We start from the raw sequence: 23,813 nt of genomic DNA on the forward strand, positions 1-23,813 counted from the left end.
AGTGAAAAATAATATATTAATTACATCTAACTAAATAACATACATATGTAAGGATTTTTGTATATTATTAAAAAAATATATTTCTATGAACAAATATTTACTGGGACTATTTTGATCATTAATATAATCTTGTTCATTTTGCATATTTATGACCAACCATTATGACTAATCACATTTTCTCATTATGGCTATTTATTTGGCTTTTAATCCAGCAACTAATTTATGTTTAGAGGTTTAGGTGGCAGAGATATTACGATTAATTTTAAATACTTTAAACTGCATTTTAAGACCATGAGTGGGATATTTAATCCAATCTCATTATGGACGTGCATGCGAAGAATAAGAATCTTTGGCCTGATTCATTAAGGATCTTAAATGAAGAGGTATCTTATTTCAGTCTCCTTGACAAAACCATGTTACAATGCAAGGAGTGCAAACTAGTTTTCTGTTTTGCACATAAGTTAAATACTGACTGTTTTTTCATGTAGCCCTGCAATTTCCCTACGGAAAAAGCAAAAGTTGTGCACTTTATCTCCCTCCTATCGGGACAGGCATCATCCTTGGCATCTCAATTGTCGGAAAGAGCAGATCCCCTGCTTTCCTCATGTTCTGGATTCATAGCAGCCTTCCCTCCAATCATTGACGAGCCATACAGAACCACTTCAGCATCCTTAGATATTCTACGCCTTTGACAAGGCTCTCGTCCACTGGGCCAATAACTGTTTCAGTTCCAAATATTAGCTTCTGAGTTGAAGTGGAATGATGAGGCCCTGATCGCCACCTTCTGGAGTGGCTTGTCCGATAAAATTAAGGCTGAGCTATCTACTCGTGATCTGCCTTCTACACCTGAAGAACTAATTTCCCTGTGTACTACAGTTGATTTACGCTTTTGGAAATGTGCTCTGGAGAAAGGAAGGGGTGAAAGGGTTACGCTGCATCACCACCTTCGACTCCGGCAGTCCTCACCGCCAAGCGATGAGCCCCTGCAGGTGAACCACTCTTGTTTAACCCATAAGAGGAATGTCAGAGATGCCGACTAATGAACTTATGCCTCTACTGTGCAGCTCCAGGACACTTACTTGATTCCTGCCCCAAGCTTCCGGGAAACTCCAGCTTCTAACCGGTGATGAAGAAGCTAGGTTAGGAGTAGTCAATTCTTCTCCACAAAAACCTGATTGTGTACTAACAATCACTCATGAATTTGCTCAGCAAACCAAGAACCTCTCAGCTGTTCTTGATTTTGGTGCCTCTGGAAACTTCATTACGGTCATAGCGGTTCAAAATTTGCGGGTACCCACAGAGCCACCCCAACCTTTCTACATCACAACAGTGGATGGAAGCCGCATTTCAGATAGTATTATTACCCACCAGACTCATCCTCTCAATATTAGAGTGGGGGTTCTCCACTCAGAATTACTTATTATCATTGCTTCTTATCATTACCAAAAGCTTCACATTCCTTAGTTCTAGGTTTACCTTGACTCCGGTTACATAATCCTCAGTTTGAATGGACTACGTCTCAGTTTACATTCTGTAGTGTATGTTGTAAGGACTCCTGCCTCCAGCGTGTTATACCACTTCGGACCACAGTCTCCTCTGGTCAAGAGCTTCCACCCTTACCTTACAGGGACTTTTCCGATGTCTTCAGTAAAGTTGGTGCCGACTCCTTACCACCACATAGAGAGTGGGACAATATCCAGGAGAACCTTGAGAAGGAGTTTATCCATCCATCTTCCTCCCCTGATGGAGAAGGTTCGATTTTTGTGAAGAAAAAAGATGAAATTCTCCACCCCCGCATTGACTATAGTGGTTTAACCCTATAACCATTAAAATCGTTATCCTTTGCCCCTTATCATAGAACTGTTGGATCGTGTCAGAGGTGCCACCATCTTTACCAAATTAGATTTGAGAGTTTACAATTTAATTGAAATTCATAAAGAGGGCGAATGGAAGTCCACTTTTAACACTTGTGACGGGCACTACGAGTAACTTGTCATGCCATTCGGATTGAGCAATGTCGCAGCGGTATTCCAGCATTAGGTCAATGAAATTTTCCTTGACCTCCTCTACAGAATAGTTGCTGTCTACTTGTACGACATTCTTATCTTCTCCAGTAATCTGTAATCACATTGCGTTCATGTCAAAGAGGTTCGTTCATGACTCTGTACCAACCGGCTCTTTTGTAAATTGGAGAAATCCACCTTTGAAATATCATTCATCTCCTTTTTATGTTACATTATTTCTGGTACTGACTTACAGATGGACCCAGAGAATCTCAAGGCAATTTTCAACTGGCCTCTTCCAACCACTATCAAGGCGGTTCAACGCTTTCTGGGCTTTGTGAACTATTAGAGGAAATTAATTCGAAATTTCTCCACTCATGTGGCTCCCATCACAGCCTTTACCAAAAAGGGGTCCAATCCCTCCAACTGATCTAAAGAAGCTAAAGCAGCATTCCATTACATCAAACAACTTTTAATTTCTGCTCCAGTTCTTCGTCAACCTTTTATCCTGAAAGTGGATACCTTTGCAGTAGGTGTAGATGCTGTTTTATCCCAGCGTTTTGAAGGATATTTTCATCCCTGTAGCTATTTTTCTTGAAAATTTTTGCAGACAGAGGAAAACTACTCTATAGGAGATCAAGAATGACTAGCAATTAAGTTGGCATTGGAAGAAAGGAGACATTTATTTGAAGGTGCCAAGTAACCCACCTCTGTCATTACAGATCATAAAAACCTTCTGTATCTAAAGTCAACACAGTATCTCAATCCAAGACAAGCTAAATGGTCCTTTTTTTTTTCTAGATTTGACTTCAAGGCAACCTTCTGACCAGGATGCCAGAAATGTAAGGCCAATGCCCTTTCGCGTTCCATGGTTCAAGTGGAGGATCTTTGCCTTACCAAAAAAATCATTGATCTTGTTGTTACGACCCTGCCTATGTTTTGGATGTGGCAGCAGTACCTCATACCACCAGAGGTGCTGCTGTTCTGTTCCTGAACTCTTCAACATGCCTGAAGGAGTTAATCTCCTTGCCTAATTAGAACTGCACCTGTCACACTGCTTCAAATACCTACCTCAAGCTGTGCTCTGGGCAGTTCATCGTTTGTGCCTGGCTGCTACTGGTCTCCTGTTCATCCCTGGTCCAGTGTTTGATTTGCTGCCGTTTGACCTCCTGTTGTGACCCTTGGCTTGATTCCTGGACTCTGCTTGTTTGCCTGTTTCCCTGACCTTTGGCTTGTCTTCTGAACTATGCTTATTCGCTTGTGACCCTGATCTCTGCCTGGCTATTTGGAATCTGTTAACCTGATCTCTGCTTCATCCCTGGACTCTGCCTCCCTGGACAGCCTCGTGCCTCCTGGACTGTGGTAACTTATTAACTGTTCCTGCCATTTAACTGTACAGTCACTATTTGGGACCTGTTCTTATCCGTGGATTTGAGTTATCCTTGTTTATGTATTTGCCTGAATAAAGACATTTTGCTTTATACTCCTGTTGCTGCTTCCTGAATGCACTAGGAATCATAACATGATGAACTGCCATACAATCTGGGCCTGCTGATTGCACGCCCTCTGCCTTAGTCCTGGAATTCCTAGTATATTTGCATTGAACTCTGTGTTTGGCTATTAGACATGTCAGTAAATCCACAATTATAAATGCTGCAAATGGACATTGTTCATCTCCGTTACTAAATCATACAGGTATCCACTTTACTCCAAGAACTTCTTAAAACCCTTCCTGCTTCTGTGTTAAGTAGTTTCTACACTAATTCTGATTCTAAAGCAACAAATTCCTCTAATGAAAGCATGCAGACCGCAGAGAGAACGTTTTCTGACATTGGTGCTATATCTATGGTAGTGTCATCGGTCCCTACCATTAGGGATTCTAAACGACCAAGTTACCTGCGTCCCCATCTCACTGAGGAGGAACGATGGTGCAGAAGGATTGGTAAACTATGCCTCTACTGCGCCAGTGGCGAACATTTCTTACAAGGCTGTACACTCTGCAGACCACAACATCCTATGGAGCAGCCTTTAGTGTGCTACTCTCCAGACCCTGCATTATTCTGCATGTCACCTCCTGCTGCTTTACTTCAACCTAATCCGTTCCCTGGGATGGGGCCCTAATCTGCCAGTTTCAGATGCCTGTCCTGCGGTGCCAGTTCCAGCTGCCACCTGTCCTGTGGTGCCAGTTCCAGTTGCCGCCTATCCTGCGGTGCCAGTTTCAGTTGCCGCCAGCACTGAGTCTCCTGCCATTGCCTCCTGTTCCAAGGTGCCATTCTCTGCCTCTTGCTCCGAGGTGCCATCCTCTGCCTTGAGCTTGGAGTCTCCTGCCCTTGCGTCTGGTCCTGAGTCTCCTGCCCGTGTCCGGTGTCTCCTGCCACTGTGTCCGATCCTGAGTCTCCTGCCACTGTGTCCGATCCTGAGTCCGCTGCCTCTACTCCCGAGTCTTCAACCGCTGCCTCTACTCCCGAGTCTTCAGCCGCTGCCATTACTCCCGAGTCTTCAACTCCAGAGGGGGCGCTGCCCTTACAGTCCGCTCCAGAGAGGGCTCTGTCCCTCCAGCCCGTTCCAGAGAGGGCCCTGTCCCTCCAGTCCACTCCAGAGCTGCCAGTCCATGCAGTTCAGCCCGAGTTGCCAGCCCATGCGGTTCAGCCCGAGTTACCACTTTGTGCTGCCTGCTCTGAGGCACCTTGCAGTGCTGCCTGCTCTGAGGCACCTCGCAGTGCTGCCTGCTCTAAAGCACCTTGCAGTGCTGTCTGCTCTGAGTCATGTCGCAGTGCTATCTGCTCTGAGGCATCTCGCAGTGCTATCCAGTCGGAGTGCAGTGTCCAGTCCGGGCTTCCAGTTAAGTGTGCCCAACTTGCCGTCCCAGCTGGGGACTCCTGCTCTGCCGTCCCAACCGGGGACTCTCCAGAGACTGCTGCACAAGCTGGGAACTCTTCAAAGTCTGCTATTGAGCCTGAACACCCAAAAGCCTACTCCGAATCTTCAGACCCTCCTCCAGCCTACTTTGACGGAGACCTAAAACAATTTTCTGTAGTCCAACTTTGTATGAAACAATTTGAAGAATCTCCAGGATATTTCTCTGACCAATTTAACCAAGTTGGTACTATTATCATGAATTTCAGACGGGAGCCGCAGACTTGAGCTTTTTCCCTTCTTAATTCTGATGATCCCATTACCCACAACACCATGGACTTTGTTAATGCAGTCTGCCAGAAATATTTGTCAAGTCACCTGATTGGGGTTTCTCTGTGCCACCTCAGTCACAACGAGCATCAACCTTGGTGACTGGCTTTATGGGCATATCGTCATCTTGTAATAAAATACAAGGTCCTATCCCGACCTTTGGCTGGGACTCAGACTCTGAAAGTGAATTTGTTGAAGATACTAGAGACTTAGTGGACGAACTTGCCAATTTTTCTTTTGGGTTTTCAGGAATTGGGTCTTCTCTGTACTCCTTTGGAGAAGAGCCCAATTGTGACTTCAGGAAGATCCCATAAAAAGAAAAAGAAGAGGAGAAAAAACCTGAAGAGAGCTTGTATGGAGTGTCTGGAATCCGCTCCTTAAAGGGGGGCTATGTTACGACTCTGCCTATGTTTTGGATGTGGCAGCAGTACCTCATACCACCAGAGGTGCTGCTGTTCTGTTCCTGAACTCTTCAACATGCCTGAAGGAGTTAATCTGCACCTGTCACACTGCTTCAAATACCTGCCTCAAGCTGTGCTCTGGGCAGTTCATTGTTTGTACCTGGCTGCTACTGGTCTCCTGTTGATACCTGCTCCAATGTTTGCCTTGCTGCCGTTGACCTCCTGTTGTGACCCTCGGCTTGATTCCTGGACCCTGCTTGTTTGCCTGTTGCCCTGACCTACGGCTTGACTTCTGGACTATGTTTATTCGCTTGTGACCCTGATCTCTGCCTGGCTATTTGGATTCTGATCTCTGCTTCATCCCTGGACTCTGTCTGCTTCCCTGGACAGCCTCGTGCCTCCTGGACTGGGGTAACGTATTACCTGTTCCTGCCATTTAACTGTACAGTCACTATTTAGAACCTGTTCTTATCCGTGGATTTGAGTTATCCTTGTTTATGTATTTGCCTGAATAAAGACATTTTGCTTTATACTTCCGTTGCTGCTTCGTGGATGCACTAGGAATCATAACACTTGTGTTCTTTTCTACCACCAATATTGTACCCACCCCATTTCTGGGAAAAATTGTCGCAGCAAGAAATTGCTTCAATGGGCTCATGCCTCCCGATTCTCCTGACATTCTGGAATTCTAAAGACTCTTAAATTTATCAAAAGATCCTATTGGTGGCCTACTCTCAAGCAGGACATCTAAGAATTCAAAGCTTCCTGTTCCAGGTGTTCCCAACATAAAATATCTCGTCAGATATCTGCCGGCCAACTTCAACCATGGTCTATTCCTCAACAACCCTGGACTCATCTGTCTATGGACTTCATTACTGATCTACCAGTTTCTAACTATCCTCCACTCCAAAACTGGCTCAACTGTTTATTTCTGAAGACAAGCCATGGAGTCTGAAAATCTTCTGAATAAAGTCCAGTTCATCACCACCAAACAAATGGCCAAACTGAAAGGTGAATCAGGACTTTTCTTTGCATATTTATCTCAACTTCACAAGACACCTGGAAAGAACTTTTACCCTGGGCAGAATACTCCCACAATAATCAGTCTGTCACGGAATTGCAGAGATGGCCGCTAACCGATATTAGCGCAACTGAACAGGGAGGCGCGGAGTCTAACGTACCCCCGGTATTCACCAGGGACCCCCGCAAGGAGGTTTGGGCTTAGCTGCAGAGGGTACGCAGATCGCGGTTCTCCAAGACAGTCACCGGTGTAGCGACAGTAGTAGACAGGCGTAGTCAGGCAATCCAGGTCAGAGCCAACCGAGCGGTGCAGTACAGAGGGAGGATCCAGAGAGAAGTCAGGTCAAGCCAAATAGTCAAACCAGCCGGGCAGCGAGGTACCAAAACGAAACACAGGAGAGTAGTCACAGGAAGCTGAGTCAGAACCGAATAACACACTGGATCAGAAGTTCAGGAAATGCTGGAGCTGGAGTGAACCAATACTCTGGCACTAGACATGTGTCAGAGGCTGCTTTATATACCCTAATGTGCCTCCTGATTGGGTTAGGGAGATTTTGGCGGTAAGACATGCTGGCTGCAGACAGGTGAGCAGAGATAGCGTCCCGCTGCTAGGCAACAGGATGTGGTTTGCCGAGAAGGTGCAGGCGTCCATCTCCTGCACCAAGTGTCAGTGCGGAGATGGCGCCTGACAGTACCCCCCTCCCCTGAAGAAGAGGAGTTGGAAATCTGGTTCTTCAAAAACTTTGAAAGTAGATGAGGGGCATGTAGGTCTTTCTTATCCACCCAGGACCTTTCTTCAGGACCATAACCCTTCCAGTGGACGAGGAACTGAGTCTTACCACAAATGGATCGGGATTTCAAGATGCGTTCAATCTCATATTCATCGCCCAAGGCTGTCTTGATGGGAGGAGGCGGAGGCTGAAGGTTTGACCAGAGAGGAGGGAAATTATATAAGCCACTTTAGTCCTCTCGGAGGCAAAATTTTCTGGAGAAAGTTCAAACTGAATACCGCATTGGTTAAGAAACCATATGGCCAGAGTATACTGTCACGGAATTGCAGAGATGGCCGCTAACTGGTATTAGCACAGCTGAACAGGGAGGCGCGGAGTCTAACGTACCCCCGGTATTCATCAGGGACCCCCGCAAGGAGGTTTGGGCTTAGCTGCAGAGGGTACGCAGGTCGCGGTTCTCCAAGACAGTCACCGGTGTAGCGACAGTAGTAGACAGGCATAGTCAGGCAATCCAGGTCAGAGCCAACCGAGCGGTGCAGTACAGAGGGATGATCCAGAGAGAAGTCAGGTCAAGCCAAATAGTCAAACCAGCCGGGCAGCGAGGTACCAAAACGAAACACAGGAGAGTAGTCACAGGAAGCCGAGTCAGAACCGAATAACACACTGGATCAGAAGTTCAGGAAATGCTGGAGCTGGAGTGAACCAATACTCTGGCACTAGACATGTGTCAGAGGCTGCTTTATATACCCTAATGTGCCTCCTGATTGGGTTAGGGAGATTTTGGCGGTAAGACATGCTGGCTGCAGACAGGTGAGCAGAGATAGCGTCCCACTGCTAGGCAACAGGACGTGGTTGCTGAGAAGGTGCAGGCATCCGTCTCCTGCACCAAGTGTCAGTGCGGAGACGGCGCATGACACAGTCCTTCTGTCTACACCATTTTTTACAGTCTATGGTCATCATCCAGCCTCTTCCTTCTGCCATTGTACCTGCTAAATAAGTCTGTTCTTCCCTGTTAAAGGCTAACTCCCATTACAAAAAATGTGCTGATCGCAAAGTTCGACAATACTTAGTCTCAAACCAGGGAATCGAGTCATCAATCCAGTAGCTTACAAACGCAAACTTCCTTCATATCTACGAATCCCAAACTCCTTCCAAATATCCTTGTTGAAGCCTTTGGTCTTGAATATGTTCATTCTGCATTCCCTAAGACTCTTAAAATCTAAAACTTAACAAGTTGAGTATGAAATGGAAAGGACTCGATTCACGGATTCGTCATGGTACTTTGAAGCCCAAGAGGTGTCCAGGTTCCACCCTCAAAAGGGGGAAGTAGTGTCACACACCAGGCTCTCAGGTCCTGTCATTTACTCCTCCGCTGTCTTTCTAAGCTGTCCCTGCAGTCCTCAAGCTCTGCTGGTTTCAGATCTCTCTGTAAGATGCTGCCCAGTCTGTCTCCTCTACAGAGAACCCTCCAGAATCAGTGTAAGGGTGCTGCCATCTTGGATTTGGTCACATGATCCATCTCAGCAACTCAGATTGCTGCTTCAGCCCAGCTGACCGCAGTCTCCAATCAGGAAACAACGACTAGTATAAAAGGACTTCCTGGAGCCCTTACCTGTTTATTTTAAACGCCAACCTGGTTCCCAGCAGTCTGCAGTCTTTTCTATTGTTCCAGCTGAGACAGTGCAGTCTGCATTCCGGCTCCAATTCGGTTCCATTCTGGTTCCAGCATTCTGGTTCCTGTCTGGTTTCCTCTGCTAGTCTATCACTACCTGTACCAGTCCTTTCATTTAGATACAAAGGAATATAATCAGACCACCCAGCTTTGTATATGTTATGCCCAGGGAAGTCCCTCAGTCTGTATTGGCACCAGCTCAGTAGAGCGCAGAGTCTCTCAGGTCTTCACCAAGAACTTCCGCAAGGCAGGATGGGCTTGGCTGCTGAGAAACTGCAGGTCGCGGCCCATATTGAGCTTCCAGACGTGAGGATTGAATAGGTCAACAGCAGGGTAATATAAAAACGATACCTGTGGCAGGGTTCGGTGTACAGCGAGGATCCTTGCCGAGGATGGTGTGGCACCGGGTCTGGTACACGATATCAGATGTCCGTCACGCCAAAGGGAAAATCCAAAGGAGTAGTGAGATCAAGCCGGATCTGGTACACTGGAAGACTGAGATATAGTAGCAGGACCGAAGGGAGACACAGGAAGCAAGCAGCAGGAGTCAGGGATGCAACTTGTTGCTCTGACACAGGCTTGTGTCAGAGCGCGGTATATATGCAGACAGGTGGAGTTTTGAATTCTCCGCCGGGGGATCACATGATCGGCGCTGCCGCGACCCGGAAGTGTCCGGCGGCCGGCAGCGCATGGATCGGGGAGAGGTGAGTATTACAGTGTATATAGTCACCAGACTAACTCCAGAGACACAATCCAGTCTGGGTACTGTTATGTGCGTATTGTCGCTAACCAATAACGATTGTCGAATCTCGATTTGTGTTTCCAACGCACAAAGATTTGTTCTCAAAAAGTAGCAGTAGATATTCAAGCGAAAATTATAATAAGTACAGCCGTTACTTATCGCAGGCGCTCTGGATCCAGTGTACAGTCATTCAATCCTGAAGTCTGGGGACGAGATGTCTGCACACTAAATGAGGAGCTGCTGCTTATATGCACACAGAATTACAGTAAAACAATGCAGATGGTATAGCTTGCTTCTATTGGTCCAGAAAGGTCAAAGGGGTTGTCAATCATTGGCTAGTTCAACCTAAAGAATCCAAAGGAGGGGGTCATCTCTCCAGGGGGTTGGCTCCGATCTTCCCGCCGAGATTCCTTAGTCTATAACTCCTTATCATTCATAACTTGCGTATGCACTCTGTGATTTCTTCGCAGAGTGAACTAGACAATAGCAAATGTTAAGGGGATTGTAATGATACCACACATGATATGATTCAACCTGTACCATATGTTTTACTGATATGCATATAACTTATAATATTATACTTAAATACTACTATATTTCGACATAAATGACTATGTGTCGCAACTACCATTAATGTGTACAATTTTACAAGTATGCGTGTTTGTGCGAATGTATGTAAAAGGCTAAATACTGTTGCTGCCACTTGTTGCAGCTGCGTACACCCTTTTACGCCGTACCGCGCCCTTTTACGCCGCTGCGTAGCGTGCTCATCTTTTCAGACAAAGACAACCAAGTTTGCTCGATTTTAATTGAAATGACTTTATCCAATTTGCTGACTTCGACAGTACAGACAGATCCTCAGGTGTGACATACTGCACTTGTTGATCATGATATTGCTTTTGTAGTAGCTGATATGAAAGACTGAACTTTTTTTTTTTTTTATCTTATATCTTCTTTTCCTAAGTCACCTCAATAGTGACTTAGGGATTTTAACAGATCTATATTGAGGAAAGTCTATTTTATACACTTTCCATTGCTCATCACGAAAGCTGTATTGTAGAGCTATGTATGAAATGTGTCCTCCAGCATGGCCTTCCCCTATTGCCTGTTTAAGTAACAGGGGCTGACCCCCCGCTGACCCCCCCCTATTTATTGTGTGTGAGGACATGTTTGATAAGGCAGAGTATTGGAAGTGGGCAACCTATTAAATCATGCACAAACAACTACACAGGTCTGCAACCAAAAAACTGTTTTCATAATTTTATCTGATTTTTATGTTTTTTGGTGCACTGAATTCGAAAACGACCACCGTTTTTTCCTGGGACGTCAGGTTTTTTCACAATCGAAATGTGCCTTGGTCAAGCAGGTAGCTGGAAATCGCTAAATTTCGAATTCATCATACTTGGGAGAAAAAAACTGAACATGGAAAAACAAATTTATTTTCACTGCCAGTGCTCCCAAAATCATGAAAATACATGTTTATTGGTCCTGATGGTGATCACTGCATTGTTGAGTGTGCTTTCTATGGCCTGCCCGGACATGTTCTTTCATGCATTACCTTGTTCTCTGATTCCTCCACAATCGTATATTTCATTTCAGTCGTCATGCTGCTATTATCTGTGTGGTTCAAAATTAGTGCAATGCCTCCAAGAAAGTGTGTAAATTCGCCTGACAGTTTCTGTTTCATATGTGGAGAGTTCATGGTGAAAAAGCAGCAGAAACTGCAGAAACCAAAACTGGTTGGTATGTGGGGATTTAAAAGTATTGTGTATACTGCTGGGACAACAGGCTGGGTACACCAAATACCCTTTGTTTTCTATGTTTATTGGGCAGTAGAGACCGACAAAATCACTGGAAGCAAAAACATTGACCACCAAGAAGTCTAGTTGTTGGTGAAAAGAATGTTCTCAGAGATACATTGATACCCCCTGAGAAGGTTTTATTACCACCACTCCATATAAAATTAGGATTAATGAAGCAATTTGTTAAGGCACTTCCCAAAGATAGCGAATGCTTCAAGTACTTGGGATCCAAGTTTCCAGGTTTAACGGAGGCAAAACTGAAAGAGGGGGTTTTTGTTGGCCCGGATATTAGTAAACTCATATCTGACAAAGACTTCATCAGTTCAATGACTCCAACTCAAAAAGAAGCGTGGGTTGCCTTTACTGTGGTCATAAAAAACTTTTTGGGAAACCAAAAGGACCCAAATTAATAGGAAATGTTGGAAACAATGCTGAAAGCGTTCCACAAGCTTAGTTGCTACATGAGCTTAAAGGTCCATTTTCTCAACTCACACCTTGACTATTTTCCTGAAAATTTGGGAGCAGTGAGTGAAGAGCAGGGAAAACGTTTCCATCAAGATATAAAAGAAATGGAAAGAAGGTATGGAGTGTTACGATGATGGCTGACTACTGCTGGATGTTGTTCAGGGATCTTCCGGAAGCCACCTACAAGAGGAAAAGCTCAAAAAGAAGTTTAGAATTTAAAAAAAGACGATTTCACAAGCAATCTACTTGAGTGTGGTGTTAATTTTGTTGTCACCTGTGCAAATGAGTTAATATTTTTCATGTAAATAAAATATTTGCGTTAAGAGATTTTTTTAAACAATGACCACCCGTTTGTTCAAAAACCCGACGTCCTAGGACAAAACGGCTGTCATTTTTGGATTCAGTGCACCAAAAAACGTAAGAATAAGTCAACTAAACCAAAACAGCCGTCCAAAAAAATTTTTTTGCAGACCTGTGTTATTATCAATATGGAACAACTCAAGACTGCATTAGTTTAGTTTGCTAATGTTTATATTTACTATGTTCCTCATGGATTTTGCCACTGCATCCCTGTATAGAGAATAATTAGCTCTGCTTTTAGTTCCATTCAAGTTGCAACAAACAGATTACAGTGCAATGGAACTCAGGTGCACAAAAAAATGATCGTGCGCATCCAGACTAAAGTGCAAGTATACTCTCATATCACTAGCTTAACAGTACCTGCTCCATCTTCCTTCTTCTTCCCTTTCTTTTTTGTCTTTGGAGACTTTACCTTCAGCTTCGGTGGCATTTCTATGAAAGAAGGAGACATATAAAATAATGGGTTGGTAAATCAAACTACAATATTACACTAATTTCTATGACACACCACTACTAAATATCTGAATGCAAATGTGATACACCCGACGAATGGTTTTGGTTCTGATTTAGGGTTTTGGTTCTGATTTATTTTTAAAAGAGCATAAAAAGTGCTAAAATCCAGTTTTTGTTTTTTTTTTCACTACTACGCCATTATTAACCTCAATAACATTCAATAACAATCATTTCCACTAATTTCCAGTCTATTCTGAACACCTCACACCTCACAATATTGTTTTTAGGCCAAAAGGTTGCACCGAGGTAGCTGGATGTCTAAGCTAAGCGACACAAGTGGGCGGCACAAACACGTGGCCCATCGTAGGTGGCTGTGTAGGCTTGAATGGCCTTTTTCTGCTCCTCCATCCTCTGCAGCATATAGAGGGTGGAGTTCAAGGGCGTCACTACCTCTTGTTTTTGTTGATGGCAGGGCATGTTCATGCTTTTTTGATGTAGCAGGAACAGTGAACGTGATTTAATATCCGATTCGAATATTTCTGCACTGCAGGAACAGTGAACGTAGTTTAATATCTGATACTAAGATTTCTGGACTGCGTAGTGGAGTGGCCCCGGTACCCAATTTGGTACCAGGGACACAATACCTCCTTCAACTGTCTAAATTCCACTGCACAGATGGCGGACACCGGATGCACGTTTAACACCAACATAGCTGTTAAGGCCGCAGTTATCCGCTTTGCCATAAGATGACTACTGTCGTACTTCGTGCTCATGGCAAACGACTGTTGGACAGTCACACAATGCCAAAAAAAGAGTTGCAAGATGGAATTGTCCTTGGGCCCTCCCACCTACCCTTATGTTGCTGAAATAGGACATGCACACTTTAACAAACCAATCATTTCAGCGACAGGGCCTACAAAACTGTGTGTCACGGGCACTAGGAGTCTTTGCCCAGGATATCACCAGATGATGTTCTTACCAGAGTAATATAGCTGGTACTATGGTCCTCTGGTAGCAGGGTGACAACGGAACAGGAGAATCAGCAGATGGTGAGAGAATGCTCAAGGAAAGTCTATGACTAGCAGCAACTGGTAATGACTTAGATGGATGTACACGAGGAACCAGATGGACAAGGAAACGTGAGGAGAGTCAGTGGTCTGCGTACAGCAAGTTTTACCACTGCTATAGTGAGGAGGAATGTCCAGGAGTAGAGAGAAGATAGTGAGAGTCAGTGGTCTGCGTATAGCAAGTTGTACCACTGTCTATAGTGAAGGAATGGATTCCAGGTGCAAGTAGGTAACGGGGAAGTCAGTGGTCTGCGTCAGCAAGTTGTACCACTGCTATATATATGTGAGGAGGGGCACGAGGAGATGAATGTAATGCAGAGGATACACGGGGCACACGGAACTTGATCCCACGATGATATCCACAATACAATAATAACTGACAAGCGCTGCTTGAAGTATACAAAGTCACTAGAGCGATCCAGGTAATAGGAAACAAAGTCAATAGTAACAATAGCTTCAGTAGATAGAAGACTCTGGAGATGAACACAACACAGTCCAGACGGATATGCAATACAATAGCAAAGTCAATGGAAAGTATGCATACCGCGGTTCAGGAGAGCAGGCTGTCAAGGAGACGTGCAGGGATACCTGAACAGCTGAACGCCGGCAGGAGGAGAGACCACTGGAGGATGGAAGCGGTAATCAGGTTGGTGCAGCGCACGGAAGGTAACCGGAAATCAACGGAGCAATACTCAGGAAGCAGTAGTAAGTAAAACTGGAAACATGATGAACACGGGAGAGTTGAGGCTGTCTGGAATCCGGCAGAGTAGCGGAGGCAGCGGAGGGAAGGTACGCTGAACACAGGAGAGATGAGGCGGACTGGAATCCGGCAGCAGTAGCAGATAGGAATCAGCTGAGTGCAGACACGATGAACACAGGAGAGTTGAAGTGGTCTGGAAACCACAATCGTAGTAGACAGGAATCAGCTGGAGCTGAATACACGAGGAAACACAGGAACACCTTCAGAGGCTCATGGGGAATGAGACTCCAAGATCAGGCAACCAGGCAATGATCACAGGTGGTTTAAATAGGGAGGGCTGCCCGATCATCCAATCAATTAAAAGCAACAGGTACTGAAGTTTTCATAAGGGCTGCACATGCGCAGACCCTCAGGATGGCGGACGGTCACGGTTCCTGAACACAGGAGAAATGGCACTCACAGTCCGGTGAGTGACAATGTGGCTGAAATGATTGGTTTGTTTGGGCCCCCACACAAAAAAAGCTATTCATCTCTCCCTGTACAAACTAAACTGGCTCTACTGAGGCAAGATGTCGTCCTCATCCTCATCCTCTGATTCCTCGCCGCCTTCAGTGTGTACATCCTCATCCTCACACATTATCAATTCGTCCCCGCTGGACTCCACAACCACAGGTCCCTCTGTAGTATCTGGAGGCCAGTGCTGTACTTGAGGAATTGATAATTCATTTTTATGAACATCATTTTTTCAACGTTTTGCGGAAGCAACCTCCTTCGCCGCTCACTGACCAGGTTCCCGGCTGCACTAAAAACTCTTTCGGAGTACACACTGGAGGGGGGACAACTCAGGTAAAATAGAGCCAGTTTGTACAGGGGCTTCCAAACTGCCTTTTTTTCCTGCCAGTAAGAATATGGACTGTCTGACATGTCTACTTGGATGGTGTCAGCAAAGTAATCATCCACCATTTTTTTAATTGTGACAGCATCCAATGCAGCGACAGTAGACATGTCTGCAATGGTTGGCAGGTCCTTCAGTCCGGACCAGATGTTCTCAGCATCCCCGCCAGCGGGTCTTTTAGGAAAACTGAGCTTTTTCCTCGCAGCCACAGGTGTTGAAGAAAATGAAGGAGGAGCTGTTGGCATGTCCCGGTCTTCTTCAGAGGACAATCTCCTGACCAGCAGGTCTTTGCACCGCTGTAGACTTGTGTCCGCCGGAAACAGAGACACAACATACGCTTTAAACCGAGGATCCAGAACGGTGGCCAGAATGTATTCCTCTGACTTTAAAAGAGTGACCACCCTCGGATCCTGGCAAAGCGTACGAAGAGCTTCATCCACACGAGCTACATTCTTTGTTGAATCGCAATGCTTTAACAGCTCCTCCCTCACTTTCTCCAGCTGCTTCTGCAACAGCCTGATCAGGGGAATCACCTGACTCAAGCTGGCAGTGTCGGAACTGACTTCTTGTGTGGCAAGTTCAAACGGCTGCAGAACCTTGCACAACACGGAAATCAGTCTCCACTGCGCTTGACTCAGGCGCATCTCCACTCCTTTTTTTATGTCGTAGGTGGCTGTGTAGGCTTGAATAGCCTTTTGCTGCTCCTCCATCCTCTGCAGCATATAGAGGGTGGAGTTCCAGCGCATCACAACCTCTTGTTTGAGGTGATGGCAGGGCAGGTTCAGACTTTTTTGATGTTGCTCGAGTCTGCGGTAGGCACTGGCTGAATGCCGAAAGTGTCCAGCAATTTTGCGGGCCACCGCAAGCATCTCCTGCACACCCCTGTCACTCTTCAGGTAATGCTGTACCACCAAATTAACGGTGTGGGCAAAACATGTGACGTGCTGGAGATTGCCCATATGTAATGCCCGCACAATGTTACTGGCGTTGTCTGACACCACAAATCCCCAGGAGAGTCTAAGTGGGGTAAGCCACTGCAAGATTATTTCCCTCAGTTTCTCTAAGAGGTTGTCAGCATTGTGCCTCTTATTAAAACCTGTGATACACAACGTTGCCTGCCTTGGCACGAGCAGCCGTTGTGGAGATGCTGCTACTGATGCAGCTGCTGCTGTTGCTGCGGAAGGCGATGCATCTACCCAGTAAGCTGTCACAGTCATATAGTCCTTCGTTTGCCCTGAACCACTTGTCCACATGTCCGTGGTTAAGTGGACAGTGGGTACAACCGCATTTTTCAGAGCACTGTGGACACTTGTTCGTACTTCTCTGTACATCTTTGATATCGCCTGCCTAGTGAAGTGGAATCTCGATGGGATCTGGTACCGGGGACACAATACCTCCATCAACCGTCTAAATCCCACTCCACTGATGGCGGACACCAGACGCACGTCTAACACCAACATAGCTGTTACAGCCGCAGTTATACGCTTTGCTATAGGGTGACTACTGTCGTACTTTGTGCTCAGGGCAAACGACTGTTGGACGGTCAACTACCAGCAGCAACAGCAGCAGTGGCAGTAATAGGCGTACCGCTGCAGGATTCCTCGGATGAATCCCGGATTGAAGAGGACTCAGTCTGGCTGGTGACATGGCCTGCAGGACTAAATCTGATGGAGATCGTGGAGGAAGTTGACGAGGAGGGTGTTGGTGGTGTGTATCCAACAGGACCAAGGGATTTAGGTGTCCCTGGACTGATGACGGTCCTAGCCCCAGTTCCTGAACTAATCACTGAACTATGAAGGTTATTCAGGTGACGTATAGGGGAGGATGTCCCTAGGTGGCCAAGATCCTTACCCCTGCTTATTTGAGCTTTACATAAGCTACATATGGCCATACATTTGTTGTCCGGATTGGGATAAAAATAACTCCAGAACGAAGAGGTGCATTTCTTGGTCTTCTGTCCAGGCATGATGATGGGCTTTTTCATCCCATGGACAACAACTGATTCCCCCCCTGGTGCCTCATTTAAGATAACCACATCAGCATCCTCCTCGTCAAGTTCCTCCTCAGCGCCAGCTACATCAATATCCTCCTCCCGGTGTACAACATTGACACCTTGATTATCCAAATCTGGATCTACACTGTGGGTGATCCTTCCAGCATATGCAGAGGGTGTGCTGCAAATGGTGGAAGGAGCCACCTCTTCCCGTACAGTGAGGGGAAGGTCAGGCTTCACAACCACCAATACCCTTGGACTCGCCTTGGGGATTTGTGATGTCATCTGTTTAGAAGGCAGAGTTGTTTGCTGTGTTGTTGCTGACAGCATAACTCTCTTAAATTTTTTGGAGGGGGGGGGAGGAGGAGGGCTTAGATCCTTGGGTGAAGCGGAACCACTAGTCCTGAACACGGGCCAGGGCCTAAGCCGTTCCTTGCCACTCCGTGTCGTAAATGGCATATTAACAAGTTATCGTTTCTCCTCAGATGTTTTTAATTTCCTTTTTTTGGTAATTTTTGTGAACTTTGGGTTTTTGGATTTTACATGCCCTCTACTAGGAGATTGGGCATCGGCCTTGGCTGATGACGTTGATGGCATTTCATCGTCTATGTTATGACTAGTGGCAGCAGGTTCAGCATTAGAAGGAAGTGGGTCTTGATCTTTCCCTACTTTATCCTCCAAATTTTGGTACTCCATTATATGCAGCACACGTTGTATTACAGTACTATTTTTTTAATACTGCTGGAACAGTGAACAATTTTTTATAGATTGCAGTACTAATGTTTCTGGACTGCAAGAACAGTGAACAATTTTTTATAGATTGCAGTACTAATGTTTCTGGACTGCAAGAACAGTGAACAATTTTTTATAGATTGCAGTACTAATGTTTCTGGACTGCAAGAACAGTGAACCATTTTTTTATAGATTGCAGTACTAAGGTTTCTGTACTGCAAGAATATATAGCACTACAATTATTTTTATACTTTTGAAATTATTTTTTTAAATTTTTTTAAAATAATTTTTGTATAATTTAAATTTTTTTTTTAAGATTTTTTAATACTTTTAAAATAACTATGCACTTAGCAGAACAAAGCACAGGACAAAAGCACCACTGTACTCAGCAGCACAGAGCACTGGACACAAGCATAAAGCACCACTGGACTCAGCAAGGACTGAGCACTGGACTGATGCACCACTGGACTCAGCAAGGACAACGCACTGGACACAAGCATAAAGCACCACTGGACTCAGCAAGGACAGAGCACTGTACTGATGCACCACTGGACATAGCAAGGACAGAGCACTGGACACAAGCATAAAGCACCACTGGACTCAGCAAGGACAGAGCACCACTACCCTACACACCCTCCCTCTTCCCTGATGTCAGGCGAAATGAAGATGGCGGCCGCAAGGTGAGAATTTATGACATCCGAGTCTCGCGAGATCCGACGCGAGACTTGGATGTCATAGCCTCGTTTCGGATTCCTTTGGCGGCCGGAAGTACCCGAACAGTGCTCGGATCCCGTCGGATCCACACTGTTCGGGTGGGCTCGGATTAGCAGAATCCGAGCCCGCTCATCCTTAATCTGTACCCCATTTTTCCCTGCCTTTCACCCCTCTATCTGCACCTCCTTTTTCCCTGGCTTTCCCCCCTCTATCTGCACCTCCTTTTTCCATGGTTCTCTCAGTTCTCTCCCTGTACCTCTTCCCCCCTGGTTCTCTCAGTTCTCTGACTATAGGGCATAACCGCACTAAGTGAGTAAATAGATTTCCATATCATACATCCCCAATATTACTGACTATGCAGTTTCTACCAGTTATTCATAGATATATAATTATTCTGGTGGGTGTACCCTCTTACTACATATAATGTATAGAGAAACAATAGGAGAGAGAAAAGTATGTATAGAGGCACTCCAGGATGTGTAATAGATCTAAAATATAATACATTTTATTAATATATATTAAAAACTGTTCCATACATGAGCAAAAATAGAAATGAAAATATTAAAATAAAAATGTATGTACACACTATTCTCTCTCCTATTTCTCTCTCAGTTCTCTCCTGCACCTCTTCCCCCCTGGCTCTCTCAACTCGTAATACACCCCCCCCCCCCCCCCCGCGCGCGCGAAAGTCGCAGCACCCCCTGCGATTTGCCTAAGTCGCGGCACCCACCTGCGGTTTGCCAAAGTCGTGGCACCCCCCCTCACACCCCCCGCGAAAGTCGTGGCAACCCCCCCCCCCCAGCGATTTGCGACAGTCGCAGCACCCCCCCTGGGGAAAAAAAATCTGGCAATTGTGTCCAATGCAGATGATGAGGGAGGGAGCAGAGAAGCCGTCATCCGGCGTGTAACAGAGGTGACTGGTTCCTGGAGAGGAGCCAGCCACCAGGAAGTGTCGGGCCGGCCCATCTACCCATCAGCCCTTCTGGCATTTGCCAGAAGTGCCAGATGGCCAGTCCGGCCCTGGTTAAGGGGCATCTAAAACATTGAAAGAGTGACATAATGTCACCAGCTAGGGCATCACCAGGACTGCACTGACCCTGGGAACAAATGGCTGTTAAGGACTGTGCTGGTGTACACTCAATCATAGTGGGAAATTTGATTGGGCGCAATGTGCCGCCAAACATCACCACAATGGTTGGCTGCACACACAGTCAGCCAATACGGTAAGGGAGCTGCGAGCAAAAAAGCCAGGGTTGAAATTACCGTAATAACTGTAATAAAACGTATTATTACCGTAACAACAGTAATAATGCGAATGCCGCGTTACTTTTACCCGTAACACGGCCAATTGAATTCCCTAGTCATTTCAGGTGCTGAAAGGAACTATTTAACACGATGTAGCACCATGATCAATTGCAAGTTGTGTTTTCCATTATTTTACTTTATCCTTTTGATTTTTCCCTCGTTTTAAACTTTCCTGAATTTGACACCATTTATCCACCTCCCTTAAAAATGATAGAGTGGGTGTTGACGATATAATTTTACAATAAAATGTGTTACTAAAAATCTGTATAAAGTGCACACAAAGTCACTAAATGTATTGTCTTTTTTTCAAAAACATTTATATTCCTTTTTGTTGCAATGTGAAACACAAGCTATGCAACAAAAATGTTTATATACAATTCTAGCACACCATGTCCATAATATGAACACATTAAATAAGCGCTATATACTAGAGCAGCTTTAAATAATCTTACCTCAAATCTGAAGTTTTAACTCAAGTTTATGACAGCCGTACAACACCCAACACCATAGGAAAGACCAGCCTGTGGGAACAAAATAAGAGCTCCCGCCCCTCAGATATTGGCCAATGGAGGTTGAGAAGAAGTATGACTGCTTTGTGCTACGACATTACCATGGCAACTTTGAAAGCCTAACACCGATTTCTCATGAATAAAGCGTGACGCGTTAAACAATGTAATGCTTCTTCCTAAGCGAACGAACAGTATACTTCTCCCTAATGTGTGATCAGCTTAATTACAGTCCTTTAATGTCAAAGTTTGATAAAAAAAAATAAAAATCCGGGACACTGGGAAATTGATCCACATTCGTTTCCAACTTTCTATTTCCAACATTTTTGAGATATACTAATCAGATATTTTTGCAAAAAATAAAAGTTAACACATATTCACCGTTTCTTCTTGAGTATTTAAGAACGTACATAATGTAGTATCCAGCAGCATAATGTGACGCACATACTGAAATTTTCACTAACATCTTATAAATTCATCTTGCACATATATGTAAATTATGTGGGAGCCACTTGACTGCCCCTGTCATTCCCTGATTTGGTTCTATTCAGCGTAAGTGGGGAGCTCAAGTTACGTAAGTGACAGGAGTAATAGAATGTAGCATATGAGAGGGTACAGTGCCTTTGTGCCAGTGCCATGATGTGACCATTCCCAGCTGTTGTGGAGAACTGCCCATGACGCTGCCAGGGCATGTTTAGAGATACTGGCAGTTAAACAACAGGTTCCAGAACTTGGATCATTATCACAGTGAGAGACCTGGTGATACTTTATTAACTACCTGTTCTATTGAACTAAGTATCTTGCTTGTCATTAATCAATAAAAACTGTGATTTGTTTACATCCTATGTGTGTATCTATTGTATCACTGGACTTTGATTCAAAAACCATGCTTCACGGTACACCATTAAATGCAACAATATACTTTTTATTCACACCTCATATATTACGGCAAGTGGTTTTTGTTTTGCTTTTTTCCCAGAAACCATGTACTTGTAAACCCCCTTTTTAAATCCTGCCTTTGCCTCTCTGTGTCCAGGGATCGGAAACCCCCCACCTGGCTGGTGAAAACACACCCACACTCACAAGTCAAGAGAATAAGCCACTAGAGACATTTATCTGAAGACCCTGATAAGTAGTGGGGGCCGTATAACAAATAATTGACTCTCTGACATGGTGGAAAATGCAAAGAGTAATTGTAACAGGATGGACCCTTATGCCACCCTATCATGTTGTCAGGGACCCGCTGGCCTTGCACTGCCACTGTCCCCTTTCTTTATCCCAATTGTGGCCCTCTAAACGCAGTAGAAGGGGCTCTGCTGCCACTACTAGGATCCTTCACCGGCACCTAGAACTGCTTCCTTCTGGGTAACTCTCGCTGCTAGTGTCCCCCCCCCCCCCCCCTTGCTGGGCACCTAGGTTGATACCCCTGACCTCTTCCTTCAGATCAGGGTTGCTGTAGATGGTTCCATCTGGCTTATAACACTAACGAGAGCTGCAGAGTACTGAGCAGAGCATTGTTATTAGATGCTGGGTCTCAACTTCAGAACAGCCAGATAATGGATTAGAGTGGTTTAATCTGTAGGTCACAGGAATTACAGCAGGTAAGTAGTCGTCAAAAGCAGAATCTGGAAGCAATGATATTTATTAGCTCAAGAAGTTCTTATAACTCACACTGATCAGCTGGACAGGTAGTGGGCTCACTCTGTTTGCCTGGGCTGGTAAATAATTGTGGCCGGGTTTCCTGAGTACCGGCCACTGCACGAGTGCGGCTGCCATCTTAAAATGGACTCCGGCGCCGGGAGGGTTAATACCCGATGCTGAAGGGGTTAAATCACCGGTGCTAGGCGTCGCGTGAATTGTTAGTAATAAAAATGTATTCTGTCACCAGTCCTGATGGTAGTGTTCCCAGTACGTCATCTGGGCAAGGTGATGTCAAACTACACAGTGTTTCGAAATCAGTCCAAAAAACACACACCCAAAAGTCATATTTGTCAGTAGTATCTACCAAATAATTTGTAGCACTCCCAAGTGCTTTTGGGGTGTCCCACATAATTGTGCATAAATATTTCTGGCTGTCAAAAGTCATATTTGTCAGGCATTATCTACCAAATAATTTTTAGCACTACAAGTGCTTTGGGCTCAGAATGGATTCAAAGCAGTCCACATATGAGCAGAATGAGCAACCAGGTTCTGTCACCAGTCCTGATGGTAGTGTTCTCAGTACGTCATGTTGGCAATGCGATGTCAAACTACACAGTGTTTCGAAATCAGTCCAAAAAACACACACCCAAAATTTTTACTGTGTTGAAGCGAAAAAAAAGTGTAACTGAGGAAAAGTTAAGTGCCGATAAAAAAAAAATTGCCAACATGCCATTCTGCACACGCAGTGGCAAAGAGAAAATGATGCTTTCACCTTTCTCTATTAGTGGCAGATCCAAAAAAGTTACCGAACCTACAATTGATGCACAACTACTGTTACGCGTCAAAGCCGAGCTGCAAGATAATGTGGAGGACTTACCTGTCCGGGGCCGTCGTCGTCCCGCGGGCGGCGGTTCCCTGGGTTCAGCCGGGACGGTGAACCAATCAGGGCTCACCTCCCGGCCATTTCAAAAGAAAGAATGGCGGCGGGCCAATCCGGACCCGCCATGTCGTCACGTGGCGTCGCGCCGACGCTACGTGATGACGTCGGCGGAGAGAGCAGGAAGAGGATGTGTCGCGGAGAGCTGCGGGATCAAGAACCGAAGAGAAGACAGCGGAGACCAGCAGTGGCGGCAGAGAGCCCTTGTTAGGGCTAAGAGCTCCTCTGCTGCCTAAAGACCGGCGGGATCAAAACAAGAAGCCGGCGGCAGAGCGTGGAAGCAGCGGCAGACGGGGAAGGAGTCCAGGAGAAGCTCCCCGAAGACAGCCCCAGGTAAGGCCTTTGCCAGGCAACTCCTCTCCCGGGTCCACGCCCGCAGCACACTAGATAAAGTCGGGCACTAGGCCCGTGGGCACAGTCGGGCACAAGGCCCGTTGGCACCGTGAAGTAGGGGCACAAGGCCCAGGGACCTGGGCACTAGGCCCCTT

The 23,813-nt window shown here is 45.5% G+C and overlaps 1 protein-coding gene across 2 annotated transcripts in view; it reads right to left on the reverse strand.

The window, feature by feature from the left end:
• The window catches only part of DRC12 (dynein regulatory complex subunit 12 homolog), a 104,932-nt gene extending 84,128 nt beyond the window's left edge, over positions 1-20,804 (reverse strand). Inside the window, exons 1-2 of one of the 2 annotated variants that reach the window (XM_075191341.1) lie at positions 20,694-20,799; positions 12,743-12,814 (exon numbers count right to left, since the gene is read on the reverse strand). In XM_075191341.1, coding sequence (XP_075047442.1) covers positions 12,743-12,812 — 70 coding nt within the window. In that variant the 5' untranslated portion in view covers positions 12,813-12,814; positions 20,694-20,799. Of the gene's footprint in view, positions 1-12,742; positions 12,815-20,693 lie in introns of both variants that reach the window. The other variant, XM_075191342.1, reaches the window with a different exon arrangement.
• Positions 20,805-23,813: the final 3,009 nt, after the last annotated feature.

Source organism: Mixophyes fleayi, chromosome 11 (assembly GCF_038048845.1).
Source record: "Mixophyes fleayi isolate aMixFle1 chromosome 11, aMixFle1.hap1, whole genome shotgun sequence".
Lineage (NCBI taxonomy): Eukaryota > Metazoa > Chordata > Amphibia > Anura > Limnodynastidae > Mixophyes > Mixophyes fleayi.